At 39.3% G+C, this 18,079-nt stretch overlaps 1 protein-coding gene across 2 annotated transcripts in view; it reads left to right on the forward strand.

Annotated features, from left to right (window-relative positions):
- Positions 1 to 18,079, forward strand: part of PDE6B (phosphodiesterase 6B) — a 29,759-nt gene that overhangs the window by 11,538 nt on the left and 142 nt on the right. Inside the window, exons 7-21 of one of the 2 annotated variants that reach the window (XM_063294859.1) lie at positions 463 to 529; positions 1,002 to 1,049; positions 1,727 to 1,876; positions 3,138 to 3,281; positions 3,575 to 3,640; positions 4,800 to 4,946; positions 6,548 to 6,655; positions 7,731 to 7,840; positions 9,332 to 9,419; positions 10,647 to 10,747; positions 11,664 to 11,771; positions 13,336 to 13,399; positions 14,032 to 14,106; positions 14,904 to 14,987; positions 17,393 to 17,549. In XM_063294859.1, the coding sequence (XP_063150929.1) occupies positions 463 to 529; positions 1,002 to 1,049; positions 1,727 to 1,876; positions 3,138 to 3,281; positions 3,575 to 3,640; positions 4,800 to 4,946; positions 6,548 to 6,655; positions 7,731 to 7,840; positions 9,332 to 9,419; positions 10,647 to 10,747; positions 11,664 to 11,771; positions 13,336 to 13,399; positions 14,032 to 14,106; positions 14,904 to 14,987; positions 17,393 to 17,549 (1,517 nt within the window). Of the gene's footprint in view, positions 1 to 462; positions 530 to 1,001; positions 1,050 to 1,726; positions 1,877 to 3,137; positions 3,282 to 3,574; positions 3,641 to 4,799; positions 4,947 to 6,547; positions 6,656 to 7,730; positions 7,841 to 9,331; positions 9,420 to 10,646; positions 10,748 to 11,663; positions 11,772 to 13,335; positions 13,400 to 14,031; positions 14,107 to 14,903; positions 14,989 to 17,392; positions 17,550 to 18,079 lie in introns of those variants that run through there. The other variant, XR_010067304.1, reaches the window with a different exon arrangement.

Consider the following 18,079-nt stretch of genomic DNA (forward strand, 5'->3'; position numbering starts at 1 on the left):
TCTAAGATGACTTCAGTAGAAAGTAATTCATTGTCTCATACAAGCTTCTGTCATTCCTTCCCAGGTTTGATTTGTTCCTTCAGTACAAATCTATTGTTCTGAGGAGTTAAAATGAACATATTCAATATTTAAAATATTTAAAACTCTGAACGATCAACTTCTGTGCCACAATATTTCATAATATTTTCATGTTTCCAACCGATATTTGTAAAACAACTTGGTTTATTCTTGAAATGCTGAGAATGCAGCCATATCTTCACTTCATCAGAAAGTTATTCATTGTTGCTCCTGCCCTCAATTAATTGTTCAGATTAATAGTCTTTGTAGAAATAGTAGACCTCTTTAAAAAGCATGTAAAAAAGAATAAACAGGAAAGTAAATTTCATGATGGACTTAAGTGCCTTCCTTTTCTATCCAAGCCTAATTTGATCGTTATTTTCATGTTTTTTCCTTTCCATTTAGAAATCCCAAGGAAGATCACTGGGCATTGAGTAGTGGCCTCCCTACTTATGTAGCAGAAACTGGTTTTGTAAGTATTTATGTTGACATTTTTGCATAACCCAAAAGTATTTTGGCCAAGAACTAAAGACCTATGTGATATGTTTTGCATGGATAAGAAGCTCTGGGCTTATTTTCACAAACAGGAACTATCTTTGAAGCAGTTTTAATAGCCACTTATCATATGAGGATGGTCTGAGTTTAAAAAAAAAATCAAATATATACAAGTCCTTGGGTACTCTTTGGATTACAGCCAGGCCCGCAACTAGGGTCTGTGTCACCCGGGGCAAACATGGATTCCACGCCCATTTTGGCACTCCCCTGCACTCATTTTGGCACCCCCCCCAGAGCCGCGCCCAGGCACATGCCCTGCTTGCCCCTCCCCCAGTTGCGGCCCTGATCACAGCCATCATATGTCAACCACATGTAAATACTTTCATTTTTATTTAATTTTCAAAAGAGTAAAATATATATTTGCATATAATTTTTCTGCAATTTTTCAGATTTGCAATGTTATGAACGTAGCAGCGGATGAAATGTTTACATTTCAGGTATTGTAAGCATGTTCATAAGGATTTTATATTTGCTCTCCTGGGGAAGGGGCTTTCTATATGAATAGGCAACCAAATGTTTTGATCTACTGCCTAAAGCTTTTTACATATTTTGGCCAGCTAACATGACCAAGGGGCCAGGGACGCAGTGACGCTGCAGGTTAAACCGCTGAGCTGCTGAGCTTGCCGATCGGAAGGTCGGCGGTTCGAATCCGCGTGACGGGGTGAACTCCCGTTGCTAGTCCCAGCTCCTGCCAACCTAGCAGTTCGAAAACATGCAAATGTGAGTAGATTAATAGGTACCGCTTCGGCGGGCAGGTAACGGCGTTCCGTGTAGTCATGCCGGCCACATGGCCACGGAAGTGTCTACGGACAAACGCCGGCTCTTCGGCTTTGAAACGGAGATGAGCACCGCCCCCTAGAGTCGGACACGACTGGACTTAATGTCAAGGGAACCCTTTACCTTTACCTAACATGACCAAAGGTCTCAGTTTAAAGAGCATATCATCTAGAGGGCATCAATTTTTCTATTTCTATGAAAATCACATTAAGTATAAAACTTTGCACACAACATTTGCTTTAGTAACAGATTTGCATTGTATAAATACAGCTTTACTATTGCTAGACCTGCAAGTTAGCACTGGATATGTTTTATACTGACATGCTGCTGTTTTAAGGAAGGTCCTGTTGATGAATCGGGATGGATCATCAAAAATGTTCTTTCAATGCCAATAGTCAACAAAAAAGAAGAAATTGTGGGTGTTGCTACATTTTACAATAGAAAAGATGGGAAGCCCTTTGATGAACAGGATGAAGTAATAATGGAGGTAGGCATAATTAATGGATATGAAAATATAATCTGTGTTTTCTACAAAGCAGTTGATTACACATAGAATTCTGTGGTGGTGAATGTAACTTCCAGTGTGTCTAAACAGAATAAACCAACCCATTCAGCACAATTCTATTTCTCTTGCTGCCTCGAGTTTTGACTTCATACAGTACTTAAAGAAATACCAGGCTGAGAACATCTAACTAACAAGGTTAGGATCCATATTATAAATGGTGGTTTTATATTATTTCCATCATACCTCTCCTCTATAGCCCACTCATTTAACCTGCAAGCTGATGTCTCATTTCTTCCTTTGTATCAATCTTGAATTGGCCATTGGCCATGCTGTGAGGAATTTTGGGAGTTGTAGTCCTCTAGATAAGGGACGTGGTGGCACTGCGGGTTAAACCGCTGAGCTGCTGGGCTTGCCGATTGGAAGGTCGGCAGTTCGAATCTGTGTGACGGGGTGAGCTCCCGTTGCTAGTCCCAGCTCCTGCCAACCTAGCAGTTCGAAAACATGCAAATGTGAGTAGATTAATAGGGACCGCTTTGGTGGGCAGGTAACAGCGTTCCATTTAGTCATGCTGGCCACATGACCATGGAGGAAGTGTCTACGGACAAACGCCGGCTCTTCGGTTTTGAAACGGAGATGAGCACCGCCCCCTAGAGTTGGACACAACTGGACTTAATGTCAAGGGAAACCTTTACCTTTACCTAGTCCTCTAGATGTCCTCAAGCACATCTAGAGGATACCAGTTTGGGAAAAGCTATTCTTTTCTGTTATACTTACCAATTTTTTTTTACTTATCTAATCTCCCATTCTTCCTGTCTATCTTCTCATCATTCACTTTCTTTGCCTCATATACAATTTGTTCCTGTTTTGAGCTCAAATTCCCCTTGAGACTCCTTATCAGTGAAATGCACTCATAACTTCCTGGGTGTGTTATTGTGTTTACCAGTCAGCATTATTAACAGATTATGACTGACAACAAAACAGTCCCATCAATCCCACTGCCCCGAAATCCTTTTTGAAATCACTGCTGGTTGTTTTTTATTTGCTATTCTCTGACTTTAATCAATGAAGATAGCACTTCATTTTCACATGGAAAGGGTGGTAGTGATGTACAATTCCATAAAATAACCAAACATATAATCATCAAGAATATTAAAAATTGAAAGCTCAGAGAAAAAGAAATGGTCAGAGCAAAAAGAAGATCAGATCATGTTTAGTAATAAACAAAATACTTTTGTTTTTCAAGTCCCTGACACAGTTTCTGGGATGGTCTGTGCTCAACACTGATACTTATGATAAGATGAATAAACTGGAGAATAGAAAGGACATTGCACAGGATATGATACTCTACCATGTACGATGTGACCAGGATGAACTTCAAGAGATCTTGGTATGACTTTTAAAGCTTTGGCTCAATTCTCTTTCTCTCTATTCCTTATTTGTTCATTAAGTCTATTTCAGCTGTTAAGGGATTGGGAACCATTTGGCTCTTCAGTGCTACAAGGCCAGCTCTGTCATTAAGCATGATTAGATAACAAGCATTAAACAGGGGGTTTTTTTTGGAAATCATTAACGTGTGGATGGTACGGGAGGGTAGCAGGCTTCATCCATCTCCTGCTTTAGACTCCAAAATGTCCTTATAGGCTTCTAGCTCATAACTTCAACATGCCTGTTTTTCCACAGCCAACACGAGAGAAGCTTGGCAAAGAGGTAGACGAATGTGAAGAGGATGAACTAATCGAAATTCTAGTGAGTGCCAACTTGCCTTATTATGGCATCGTGCCCCCTTTTTAAATGTTATAGATCTAAATTGGGAAACCTTTTATTCTGTGTGTATTACAACTGAGAATACTACATAGGCAGATACGATGTCTTTCCTGATATGTCTCCTCTGATACATATAAAGTGTGCTTCAGCCAAGTACAATATCAGCCATCATTATTGGATTCATAGTTCATTAAGCAAGGACCATACATGGACAAAAATGATTTGATTTACCATATTCATCACAGCAATTTTTCTAGACTTTAATTAAAACCGTTCTCTATTTCACCCATGAGTTTTATTGAAAGAATGAAAACTGTTTGCAAAAATAATTAACTTTCAGCAAAGTGTTTCTTCTATAATAATTCCCTAGAACTTTCCAGTTTCACTTACTGACATGCTTTGCACGAAGCAAGAACCTCAGTTCACAAACTTAGAGCAGGAAAGTAGGCTGGCAATGTGGATTCTGCATTAATATGGCATAATCCCTGCCAGAAAAATATTACCCATTGTTATAAAAGTAATTCCATTACAGAGGAAAACACTGGCATCATTTGCACATAGTGGTCATAGATTACAAATGTTGGCCATGTTTCAATGCAGGAATGGACAATTACCTGCAAACACATGCACACACATGGCTAGAGGTGGCATGGCAGTAAGCCAGGAACCTGGAAACAGGCAAGACAGTTATTTAAATACAGCACACATGCCATCAAGAATTCATACTGAGAAATTGGCTATGAGTAGTCTTCCTATTTCACAATATCATTGTGAGTTTGTAGATGATTACAAGCTCTGATCAATTACAAAGCAAGGTAACTACAATAATGGATCTGTAAATGGTTTGTTTAGCTAACCAGAGCTTAAGTAAATCACAGTTCCAGTTTTGCAAACACTAGCAAATCAAGATCACGGTAAAGTAAAATTAAATGCTGGCAAAGCTGTTCTGCAAGATAGGAATAGGACAGAAGTGTATCTAGACCTGAAGTTTGGCTTGGTTCATTCCAGTTATGCAGTGTTTGCTAACGCATGGTGTAGCTTTAGATGCAAGCATAGTCCCATTTTATGGCAGTTCAGAGAGCAGAGCTTTTGCTTCAGCTTCGGAATCTAAACTAGAAGTGCTATTCTTTTTTGCCCCCAGAAAGAAGAGCTTCCAGATCCTGAAGAATGTGAAATCTACGCCTTTCACTTTTCTGATTTTGAATGGACTGAATTTGATCTTGTAAAATGTGGCATTCAAATGTATTATGAACTTGGAGTGGTGAAAAAATTCCAAATTCCACAGGAGGTAAACAGCAACATTAATGCAGACCCTTTCTCACATATGAAGAAGTGAAGAAGTTAAATAATGAACCCGCTGCGGCTTTGCACTCATCCACTTTTAAGTCGACAGTGCCATTTTGAACTTTCCACAAATGAGTTGGCTTTTTAAAAAGTATTTCTCAGTCAGCCATTATATCCCACCTTTCCTTCAAACGTTCAAAGCAGAATTCATAGCGTCCTTCCTCCAAAATTTCCCACAACTCTAGGGGATAGATTGGACTGAGAGGTAGTTACTTAACCCAATGTCATCTTGCGAGCTTCCATGTCTGAGAGTAGACTTGAACCTGGGTCTCCCAAGTCATAATCCAACACCTAGCCATTCCATCATGGTTGTCCTAACAGCCAGGAACCACGCTGAGACAAGGAGTAGGTCTCTAGTGCTTTATTACTGCTACATTAGACAGAAAATCCTACCAAACTGAAGAAGCGTGGGAAAAACCCAGACAGATAAACCCCAAAGGTTAAGGCAGGTCTGATCTGTGTCTCTTTGAATGGCTGCTTAACTCCTCAGTACTACGCCTGCGTTTTTCCCCCCTGGATAGGGGCCCCCTCCTGCTCACCATCAGTGCTCATGACAATGGTGGTATAAAATAAAAGCCAAAAATCTGCATAGAAAGGGAACAGGAAATCAGATATACATATTGGATGTAAATAATCCCAGGGACAGTAGGAACATCTAAGGGCTGCAAGTAGATTTGAAATATCTGTGCTCCTTGGGTGATCCTTGTATCTCTCACTAGACTCAGAAACCATAGGAGCTTCCAGATGGCCAGACTTTCTGTACCCAAACCCTCTAATTTCAATCTACAGTCTTTTCAGTAATGCTTCAGGCTGTTCTGGTCCTTCCATTTTTGAAAACCAGGATGCTGTGAGAACGCAGCATGTTTACCTGCAAGAGTCCATCAGCCAGTCAGTGCTGGCTAGCACTTTTTGACCACCTGTGGAGCACAGGGAACTGCCAGTCAATCAGTACTTGGATGCTGGCCACTAATTGACTACATACTTGTTTTCGTAAGCCTCCAGCCATGGCGTCATCTAATCTGCAGGGGGATCACCGCAATCCTTTTTGGATCTGCATCTATCTGGAAATGACCTGTGAGAGATAGTAGTAGCAGAAATAACTGCTAAGTCTAAGCTGGGGCTCCTCTGGTAGCCATTTCCAGAGGCCAGGCTGATTTCTTCTAAAACTTCTAAAGTTGTAAAACTTACTAGGTTCCCAAGGTTCAGAAGCCAACTGGCCACTGAACATGGAGGCCAAGGAGTAAAGATATGTGTGCTTTTACCCTTCCTTAGTACTTCTTTACCCGAATGCATTTTAGATAGATCGTACACTGCTTCAAAACCTTAAATTAACAGGTGGGGTATCATTGATCCAAATTAATAAAGAAAATAAATTGTGGGGTCACTAAGGAAGAAAGAGTAATATATTTCTCCTGAACATCTGAATACCGAAAATTTGATAAGAAACTTTTTTAGAAGTTTCTTACTTCACTTTGAGACAATCATTGCTTGCATTCCCATAAAGCTGTGCAAGTTTCCACTGATTAACTGTTCTTATTTTCACAGGTACTGGTGAGGTTTGTTTTTTCAGTCAGCAAAGGCTACCGAAAGATTACCTATCACAACTGGCGCCATGGCTTCAATGTTGCCCAAACCATGTTCACCCTTCTTATGGTACTTTTTACTGACTCTTCTCTCTCTGCAGAAACTGTTTCAGTTTAGAGCAAGTGGCATTTCCTGATAGAACAGAACAGAACAGAACAGAACAGAACAGAACAGAACAGAACAGAATAGAATAGAATAGAATACTTTATTGGCCAAGTATGATTAGACATACAAGGAATTTGACTTCAGTGCAAGAGCTCTCAATATATTTACATAACATCAGAAAATAAACAATAATAAAGTAGTAATGTTATTTACTAAAACTATACAATCAAGAAAAGAATTAAAGGAAAATAATACTATGGCTATTCATTAACACACACTCATATTTAAAGGGAGAATTAAGGGACAATATACTGCATCTGTTGTCTAACATATGTTTACATTTAACAGAGCATTACCAGTCCCATCTTAGCAGTATAACTCTTATTCTACCGTTTAGTGGTATATAATTGCCTCTGTCCTTAAAACAATGAAATTCATAACTCACTCCCCCCCAAAATTCTTAGTTTGTCTATATATCTGCAACAATTTCTAGCTGAGACTTTCCAACTTCCTTCTTGCTTAAAAGCCTAAATTCACATATTCCATCCACTTGACAAGAAACCAGGAGACACAGTAGTTTCTACAGTACAACCAGTGAAATCAAGTATTCATGATTTTCGTGGCCACACTATTTCAGGCTACCAAGCCCTTACGTGAAAATTAAGTTTATTTGGGTGCAGATTTAGGAATGTTGAGATGAGTTACTTAAGCATCCTCAAGGCTTCTGATCCTAAGAACATGCCCAATTGCCCCCTCCCTCCCCCCAAAAAAGCAAAACAAAGGCCCACGAGCTTGGTTCCACTAATTCTCGAAAGGGCTTTATGGGTTACAAAAGGATGGTGGCAGGCCACACATATGCAGCTGTTTTAAGATTTTTGAATGAATTACTTTCATTTAATTTTAGTGCAAAGACTAAGATACCATGTAATATGGCTAGCAGTGGAAATTCAGCCTGTAGGGTTTTAAAGAAAATCTCTAAGAGAATAAAAGCTAGATCTGATGAGAATACTTTTTAAAAAAAAATCTTTGCTTTGTATAGACAGGTAAATTGAAGCAGTACTACACAGATCTTGAAGCCTTTGCCATGGTCACTGCAGCTTTGTGTCATGATATTGACCACCGAGGAACCAACAATCTTTATCAGATGAAGTAGGTACTTTTCTTTTAATATCAATGCAATTTATATTGGGACTGATTAATTCAGAATAGATTTCATATTAAATTCTACAGGCTGCCCCAAAAAAGTAAAATGATTTTCCCCCCAGATAGGAAAAATCGATTGTGTTCACGTACAGATTGATGGAGAATCATGTGCTTCTTCTCAGTGATAGTCTAGAAGATTTCCACCAGTGGGTTTTTAATGATCCCAACCAATGGAACTTAAGAAATTGCCATCTGAAACAGACAACAGATTCCTACCTTCTTTCCCCCAAACTAGTTAGCCATTTCAGAAATGTTTTGATTTTCCTCTTGAATATCCACAAGGCTATTCAACTGTGCAGAAGTAGCACCCGGCCCTTCAAGAAGTATTTTAGCTCTTCACCAAAGGCAACTCCAGTCACTACAGACTGTCAAGCAGAACAACTCCATTAGTGGTGGTAACAGAAGCGTCAATTCATTTTCCTGCCCATTAACAGTGTCCCCCTCCCCCATGCAAATGAAATAAGCCCAGTGATAAGGCCAAGGTCGGGTCTTTCCCTACTGTACTTACCTTTGTAGTAAAGGAGCATTTGAAATCATTTTCCTTTCACTTTTTCTTGAGATCAGTAGGCAACTTACAGTACTGGGTTGCACCCACTGAATATTTTTATTTTCTGAGAGGCATTCTTGGAAACAGAGATGATGTCTCTGGGGGAGGAGGGAGGTGAATAGTGCTTTGCTTGGCAGCATGCTAGCTTTCAACTTAAAAGAACAGTAAGGAGAAGCAGAAAGCTTCTGATGCAGGTGTTCCAGTCACCCTAGGCCCTGTGGGCACACGTTGCCAACAGCTACCAGATGTGGCGTGCAATAATGAAGAGGACCACCAGATGGCATCAGAGGGTTTCTGAATCTTTTTGTGGTCATCAGATTTTGCAGCCCAGATTTGATAGTCACAGCCCATGTTTGTGATGGCATATAGCCTCTATAAATATATTTAATAACTTCATAAACAACCATTTTTAAAGACTGTGGCCTTCCTCACATGAATTTATCACTCTTTGCATAAAGAATCATACGGAAAAAGAATGATTCAGTAGATATGCAGCTGTGCAGTGGTGATGTATATACTTCTAACGTGTATTCACATTTAAATATCTGTCTGACATTTTTGCTGTTTAGAATTTTACAACTGATTTTCTTATTGTTTCATTTCTGCATTGTTTGCCTGTTATTGTTTAAAACAGCCTTGTAAACTGCTTTGGAATCAGTGAAGCACAACCAAATGTATTAAATAATAGTTGTAGTAATATACCACAACTCAAGGAAATCATCATTTTGGACAGAGCTTTCATCAGCAAAGATTAGAGCAATGTCTGGTTGCTGTTCTTGCACCTCCAATCTTAATGCAATCATTTACAAAGCTTAAGGCTAGAGATAGGGAAGTATTTGGCATTCTTGTGATTATTCCGTTCTTTACTCTTCCAATGTGTTGGCTAACAGGTCTCAAAACCCCTTAGCAAAACTTCATGGCTCATCCATTCTAGAGAGACACCATCTGGAATTTGGCAAATTTCTGCTCTCAGAAGAGGTGGGTGACCAATATTTTGAATGGGAGAAGTAATTTGGTGGATCCACATTTTGTTTTTATGAAAGTGTAATCTGTAATAGACACAACTCAAATTTTGATCAGAATTAAGTATTGGCTTAAAACTCTGCACCAATTACAATGCACCTATTAACCTTGTTTTCCCCCCAAATACAGGATTTATAGAAGTCAATTCCTCCCATTCCCAAGTAGCATAGCCTGCCTTGGGACTGCATTTAACTTCCATGTTAATATCCTGTCAGTAGAAAATAAAATTGGCATGTTCACAATTCAACAGCTACCAGGTTCAGCTGATCATTTTATCAGAATCCTGGTGGTTCAGGGTGCACACACACTTAACATTAATTGGATTTAAGCCAGTTAATTGGGAATTTATGCTAGCTCACTCTATTTCATAATTTAGATTATCAGTACTGAAATTAAAAATGAGGGTATTTCTATGCAAGGACCACTTTGAAAGCAGCATCTCAAGTTGGTAAAAGTGAGGAGAATGATTTATCACCTTCAAATAGGAGCTGGGAGTAAAATTGGTGGCAGTATTGAAGCGCCCTGAGGAATAACAGGCATCAGCACACTTCAAAATCAAGTCTGCAGAATAATTGGAGAACTACCAAAAAAACCACCATCCTATCTAAGGATCAATTTCTCTGAATAAAACACCAATAAAAACTCCATGCTCAATAGTTATGGAATGATGGATCAACTGGGGGAAAACGGAAATTGGAAAAGTCAGATGGGGGTAATAGAATGGACTGGAAGAGACCATGTTTGATTGGCTGGTATCTGAACATGATCCATCTTGTTTTTCTATATGCTGTTCTTTCCAAATGATTAAGGTGTTTACTTGCATTTTTTAATATATTCTTAGCAGACAGCAGAGCACAGAGGTCGTTGAACACAAGCCCAGTAAAATCAGTTCAAAAGTAATCTGAACACTTTCCATTGGCTTCTGGAAAATTTTCCTTTGGCTTCTGGAAAACCATCAGCAGAAATCCATTATGAGATCTGAGATAGTGTGTGTGAGAGAGAGAGAGAGAGAGAGAGAATTTTAGGCCCTGAGAATTAGTACATTTCTCTGCATCCACTTGCTATAAAAATAATCCATGGCTTTGAAGGAAGTACTGTGAGGAAAAGGTAGAGGTACCCAATATGATGCATGACAGGAAATTATCAATCTTCCATTCTGATTTATGTATTTCTCTCCTTTAGTCCCTGAACATTTACCAGAATCTCAACAGGAGGCAGTATGAACACGTACTTCACCTAATGGATATTGCCATTATAGCCACCGACTTAGCACTGTACTTCAAGTAAGTTAATTATGTGTTAATTTCTACAGGTAGAACATGGTTGACACAGTTCTTCAAAATATTTCTACAGTTTGAGTGAAACAACACAAATAGGAAAGGAATAGTGGAGTGGCTTCAGTATCACAAGAGCTTTTGTGGTCTGCTTAGGTTCTACTCAATAAAACACAGGCAGGAGTGAGAGGATCTGAAGTATAATTTGAAGTGGCTTTCGTGTCAATTGCTGTTCAGTTTTTCTCCTCGATAACCCTGTAATTTAGGTAAGGCTGAGAGAGCGACTGGCCAAAAGTCACCCATTTGACTTTCATGGACAAGGATGTTTCTCTGATCTTAATCCAACACCTTAATCCCTACACTACATTCCTGATGTTTTCTATATACAGACTATAGTTTCATTGTGCTGGGATAAATTAAGCTAAGCTAAGGATAGGACTGCATTGGGTTTATTCTCCCAGAATAGCATTTGCTTGTAAATCTTAATGAAGTTCCTGATTTCTTGACATAAAGGCAATATTCTGTTGTCTTTGGGTCTCTAAAATAATCAAGGGTGAATCAAGACATTTATACACCCAAGGCATTAAAGAACAGGGACTTGCTTATATTTCACAGGTATCAAATTCTGCTTCACACTTCCAATATTACGGCTAATCCCATGGAGAGTCTATAGAGGGGGTTTTGTTTGATTTTTTTTATAGGTAATGCTTGGGGTAGAGGGGTGGGGTTGAACCTTTATCAGAAGGAAGTGAGCCCAAGAGAACAGTCTTTCCCTGGATTATGTGAATTCCTTTCCTTTCTAGGACTTTTGCTTATACTACTCAGTTATTAAGAAAATTCTGTGAATTTTGATGATACTCAAGCTACAAAAAGTGGGTTAATGTCTCTTGTTTGTTTGCTGTCTGCAATCTTCTTTTTTTTAAAGAAAGAGAACAATGTTTCAAAAAATTGTTGAAGAATCAAAGACCTATGATGATCAGAAAAAGTGGGTGGAATATTTGTCTCTGGAAACAACAAGGAAAGAGATTGTCATGTAAGTAATCTTTTTTTAAAAAAAAAAAAGCTGAATAAATAAATGGCAACAATTAGAAAACCAAAACAGCACATTATCTCAGGTTAAATATTTGTCTTGAGACAAGGTGTACTATTTTGGGGAGGCAAATGATGCTCTTGAGATTCTTTTATTGTGTGACTTGTATCAGAACAGGCCCACAGCAATAAGGAAAGGGTAATAAGTAGCCAGGGTTACTAATCTATAAAGGAAGATGCCTCTCACACACAGTCTTCACTTGGTAGTCTAACACAGTGTTCCTCAGCCAGGACCACTGGTGGTATATAGAAGTCTTCTGGGGAGAAGCCATCCCCTGACTTGACCCAAGAAAGAGAAAAGAGGAAAGCAGAAAAGATGGATGGTGCAACTAATCTCTAGTTGAGGGCACTCAGGCAAAGGGAACTTAGCATCTCAGGAAGAGATTCTTAAAATCTGGAACTGGAGTAACCTCTAAGAGGTTTGAGTTTAGGAATTAAAACAGAATAAAATGCTGTTTTACATTGGTCAGTTGTTTCTTATTATTTGGAGGTACAAGGTAGAGATAGAGATACATTTTTGGTTTGGGGAAGACTAGTTCCACAATGGCAAGCATCTCTTGAACCCCAGTTACTCCTCAGTCATTATTTTGCTATTACAGTTATCAACAGTTTTATTGCAATTTTTGCTATAACTGATACACAAAACGCCTGTAAATACAAAATGTGGGTATGTATATATGGGCATGCATGTGCACACATTAGGTGCTTTTGGAAAAACTGGCTCTCTGGGTGGGACCTAGGTTCTTTGACAGAGTTGTTGGTGTGACTTAAGATATGGAAAGTTGAGAATTACTGATGTGTAGGTTCTCAGTGTTTGTCCTAGGAGGGATTACACTGAGGGCGGAGCATACATTGAAGTAATTTAAGCCACTTGGATTGGATGAGAAAATTTTAACAGCTGCCTTATGGAACCAACAATCCTAGCATTGCTGTAAATTAAAACATCATGGTCATAAAACCTTAAAGGACTCAGGCAATCTGGCCAGAAGCTACCTAGAAGCTACACACACATGTATGTATACTGACCATCAGAAACACATGGAAAGAGGAGGTTTTGCCAAGTCCTTTCTAAGAATTATACATGTGCAGAACTATGATTTGAACACTGGGTCACTGGAGGAAAATATATCATTTTGACATATCAGGGTGCCATTTCTAACTCCAACTCATTTTAAAAATTTAACTCAGAGTAAAACGATGTGAGCACTTTGATTCGGAACCCCAAGAGTGACCTGATGGAGGCGTCTAAGCATTCTAGAGCTGTTTCCCTTTTCCTCTCCACTAGGTAGCTTTCTCCCAAGGCACAATTCCCTGTTTCTCAGTGGGCAACTTTTGGGTCAGGCCTTCCTGGTATCCTCTTAAGGATATGCATGTATCTGCCCTGGAGGGCTACTTGGAAACTGGCTTTGTGCAAAACAGAGCTATGGCTGTGCTGCTTGGGAGAATGTGAATGGATAGTGAAACACACATTCCCTGATTGTGTTTTCCTTCTGGCTTCTTCCCTACAGGGCTATGATGATGACCGCCTGTGACTTATCTGCTATTGCAAAACCCTGGGAAATCCAGAGTAAGGTCAGGTGCCTTTCACACAGTGACCTTTCTTTAACGGTTAAAAGCAACCTACAGATTGTGTGTTTTCCTTGTCATAGAGTTGAATCATTTTATCTTTGTAGGGTTCAACAAGGCATAAAATGTTTGACCAAGTAGCATAAGCAAAAGACTGGATCTTGCCCCAATAAGACAATATAAACTTTACTTTGTGATTGTTTTCCTTTCTTTATCACCTTGCTCTCCCCAGCTCCCATTTGTAATCTTCCATATGATGGAGCTCAGGTTCATTAGAAATACTATCAACACAATTTAAAACCAGTCTAGCACTTCTGTTTAACAAGTCAGGTTTGAAAAAGTATTGTGTTCCAGAGATCTGGCTTTTTTTACAGGTAATAGTCACAGGTTGTGTTTAAGAAGATTTTTAAGTGATGCTCTACAAATTTTAGGTTTTTAAGATCTCATTGACCTCAGTGGCCTTATGTGAGCATAAACACAGGAAACAATAAGGTGGTGGAGAAACACTCAAACACATATAATCCTTCCAAGAGTGAGAACTGATAGTGATAACTTGATTTTGTAGCTGCTAAGATGAGACAACAAGAGTTGTTAAATGAGAATGCCAACATCATGAACATTTTTTTTTCAATGTACAGGTGGCATTACTTGTAGCAGCTGAATTCTGGGAACAGGGAGATCTGGAAATTTCTGTACTTCAGCAGCAGCCTATTGTAAGTTCATCAAAAACAGCCACTGAGTTGCTTCCGTCCTTCTTCTACTTTGCCCCCTAGTAACCCTTCCACTTCTAGAAGGTGAAAGCCTATGCTGTAGGCTGCCCTCCTTTCCAAATGTCCTCTTAGCAGAAGGAAAAGCCAGGGTTATCTCAATTCTGTTTCAGCGGGCATCAGCCAGAGGTGCAGCAAAATAGCAGACTTGACAGAACATATAGTAGAAGCTAGTTTGGGACCCTTCCAAGTAAAACAGTAGTTTCACCCCATTTTGTAGTCAAAGAGAGATGAAGACAAAAATGGGCTAACGTTTCTCAGTGTAAGATTTTCTCATTAAAATGGGCAGAGGGGCTGAGAAGGCAAAACAGCTTTCTATGTTTCAAGGACAGATGGTCTCTCATCGGTAGATCATCTTACTGGTAAGCAGTTCACTCAATTTCAGGAGCAGATGTGGTGGTCACTAAATGGGAGTCACACAAATATATACTGTTCACAGATCGTGAGAGAAATGTTTTCCCTCCTTTTCTATAGAAGTAAATAATAGCTATTTGTGTGAGAGGAAGGTAAACCTGACCAAAATGACCTCAATTTTTTTTCAAGAGTGATCATTTTCCTCCTCCATTTTGCTGATTCAGAATCCCTGTCTTTGTCCCACTAAAGTTATTGGGCCCACTGATAATAGGGTGTGCTCTTATCCCAGGTTTCATGGCCACACTAGAGTTCAGACTCCAAAACTCTGTTTCCTTAGAGGATTTAAGAAATAAGACTATTCAAAAACAACAATTGCTATTTTCTCCTAGCCTATGATGGACAGAAAAAAAGCTGCTGAGCTCCCCAAACTTCAAGTTGGTTTCATTGACTTTGTGTGTACGTTTGTATACAAGGTAAGCAGTTGCACGATCTGATTTATGATCTATTAGGTCCAGGAACTCTTAACTAAGTTTAAGTCACTGTAGGAAACCTAGTGCCCTCTAGATGGTTTAGACTTCATCTCCCATCAGTTTCAGGCAACATGAGCAATAGCAAGGGATTATAAGAATTATAATCCAAACCATCTGGATGGCATTAAGTTGTCTATACCTGGTTGAGGCAGATATTTTTATCACCACCAATGTCTCTGCTTAAAGCACATTAGTACAAATCCTTTGGGATTTAGAAAGTCAGATTTCCACTTCCCTTGTTTATTTTTTTCTTCAGGAATTAACATTTTTGTTCACTATTTTTAAAATGGGAATCTAGCATTGCACTCTAGTATTTTCTGAGCTTTTTATTCTCTCCGGTGGGATGTTGGAAAGAAATTAATGGGTTGGACTCTCTCAGGATAAAATTCGAGGGGTGGGGGAAAAGGATCAAGTTTGAAAATGAGCAACATCAGGCTAGGAACAAAGATATCTCCCCAAAATCTTCTTTGCATCCCTCCAAGACAGTCAGTAGAGCAGGGGTTAAGAATTATGTCAACTGCTACATTCTAGGTCCCCCTCCTTCCCTCCTAGTCATGTGACCTACTACAGGGCTATATTTAAGGGAAATACAGAACCCATGCATTGTGTCCCTACCTTCTTTCCAAAGCAACCGCTGCAGGGTACCTATGAAATGTGCACATGCAACATTTACAAGATACCATGATTATAGAGCAAATTCCACCCATTGTTGCATTAGTTCAGAACAATCATGAAAACAATGGCTGAACTACCACTAGTTAGCTTCTGGAGCCCCCGGATAGGGTCATCATATTAGAGTTTCTACAAGGTCAGATGGGTTAACAGAAAGATCATGGTACTAAATATATTTACTATTGTATTGCCCACTAGGTGCTTTGCATCTGCTTCTGACAACTACTTCAAGAGTCCTTTATTCTGTTTATTCTGGGATTTATTTATATTTCCTTTTCAGAATTAAGTTTGCATTTATCTGAGGTTTTCTGTTGCTCCTGTAATATAGCTCTTTTCTTCTGCTCAGTTAAGGTGCAGTTTGTTTGTTTGTTAGTTTGTTTATTGTATTTTTATACCGCCCATCTCAAAATGACTCTGGGCACTTTACAAAAGAGTTAAAACAATAACAGTTGAATATCAATTAAAAATACATTATAAAAATATAAATCTACAAATATAATAAAGACTGTAAAATATTAAATATAATATATAAACCCAAGATGGTGAAATTGCAGTCTTGTTAAAATTTCCTGAGGCCGCGTCAGGGCACCAGCCACCCCCATGATGAATTATCTCCCCTCCTGCTCCAAGCAAGGTGGCACAGACACATCTTGAGGCCCTTATTGAAGGCCAGGAGAGTGGGGGCTTGCCTTATCTCTGGGGGTAGCTTATTCCAAAGCTATGGCAGAGAAGGCCCTCCTCCTGGACCCTGCCAATCGACAATCTCTCATGGACAGGGTCCGTAACATGCCCTCTGTCGGACTGGGTGGGTCAGGTCGATGTGATGGGGGTGAGGCGGTTCCTCAGGTAACCTGGACCCATGCCATCTTAAGGTGCAGTTAGAAGAGTCAGCTATGTGGGTATATATCTCTAATTTCTTGATGAATAGATGATAGAGATTTTGAAAGGCTACCTCAAAGCTGATAGAGTAATAAATTATGCTCCTTAACTAGCTTCAGACTTCTTGTTTTTTTTTCCTATTGTTGAAGAGCATGAATTATTTAAGGAATACTTCCTATTCCATTTATCTTGGAAAAAATCTTTTAAAACTGCTACAACATCAAAAGTAAATTTACTGAGTATCATAGATATTTTTAGAACGAATGAATGAATCATCAAGGAAAACAGTAAATTATGTGTTTTATTTACAACTAAAGGTTGTACTTCTTAAAAATACCCTTCTCTCTTCTTAAAGCAAAAGTTGTTTTTAATCTTGGATAGATCTTTGCCATATAATTGATGCTTTATGCAGCTTGTAATATTGTGAAAATGACCCTAAAATGGAATTAGCTTTCCTGAGGAAGTCTTCAAGATTAATAGAGAAACAGTTTCCTCTACTGTAGAGGAAATTATATCCCAAATCATAGAGCTAAGGCTTATCATTGTTCTACATACCAAAATCAGACAGGTAAACGATCCACATTTCACCAAAAACTGCTTGGCTGGTGGTGATCCTACAGTTCCAACTTTAGAGGAAGGGAATGGTTCAGCAATTGAGCTCAAGATGGCTATAACAAGGGGACATTACAACTACTGGTAAAGGCTACAAACAGTGCAGGAGGCTCAAGTCTTCCTTTTACCAAAAATCTTGGAGACAGTTCATTCTGGTTTCTTCTGTCTGTTGTTTGCTCATTTAGGAATTTTCACAGTTCCACCCTGAAATTCTGCCGATGTATGAAAGACTGCTCAACAACCGCAAAGAGTGGAAAGGTCTGGCTGATGTGTACGATACAAAGGCAGCAGCCCTACAGGAGGAACAAAAGAAGAAGGAAGTGAAAACAGCTGCCCCTCAAGGTTAGGAAAGGAATAAAACTTAGGATCTCTAATATTCTTTCTCCTTCCAGCTACTGGCTTTAGGTAGTCCTCACTTAATGACCACAATTGGGACCAGAATTTCAGTTGCTAAGCAAAGTGGTCATTAAGCAAATCTGACCCGATTTTACGACCTTTTCGTGGCAGTCATTAAACAAATCATGCAGTTCCCCATTGATTTTGCTTGCCAGAAGCCAGCTGGGAAGGTAAAAAATGACAATCATGTGACCATGGGACACTGCAATGGTCATAAACGTGAACCGGTTGTCAAGTGCCAAAATCTTGATCACATGACCATGGGGATGCTGCGACAGTCGTTAAGTGTGAGGACTGGTTGTAAGTCAGTTTTTCCAGCACTGTCGTAAGTCCGAACTGTCGCTAAATGAATGGTTGTTAAGCGAGGACTACCTGTAAAACAGTGCCTGGCATGCAAACATTAAGTAGGTCATTCTTCGTAGCCAGTTTTTAAATCAACACCCGTTAAAGAGCTCAGCTAATCATTGCTTTTTTCT

Source organism: Candoia aspera, chromosome 2, assembly GCF_035149785.1.
Source record: "Candoia aspera isolate rCanAsp1 chromosome 2, rCanAsp1.hap2, whole genome shotgun sequence".
In the NCBI taxonomy this organism is placed as follows: Eukaryota; Metazoa; Chordata; class Lepidosauria; order Squamata; family Boidae; genus Candoia; species Candoia aspera.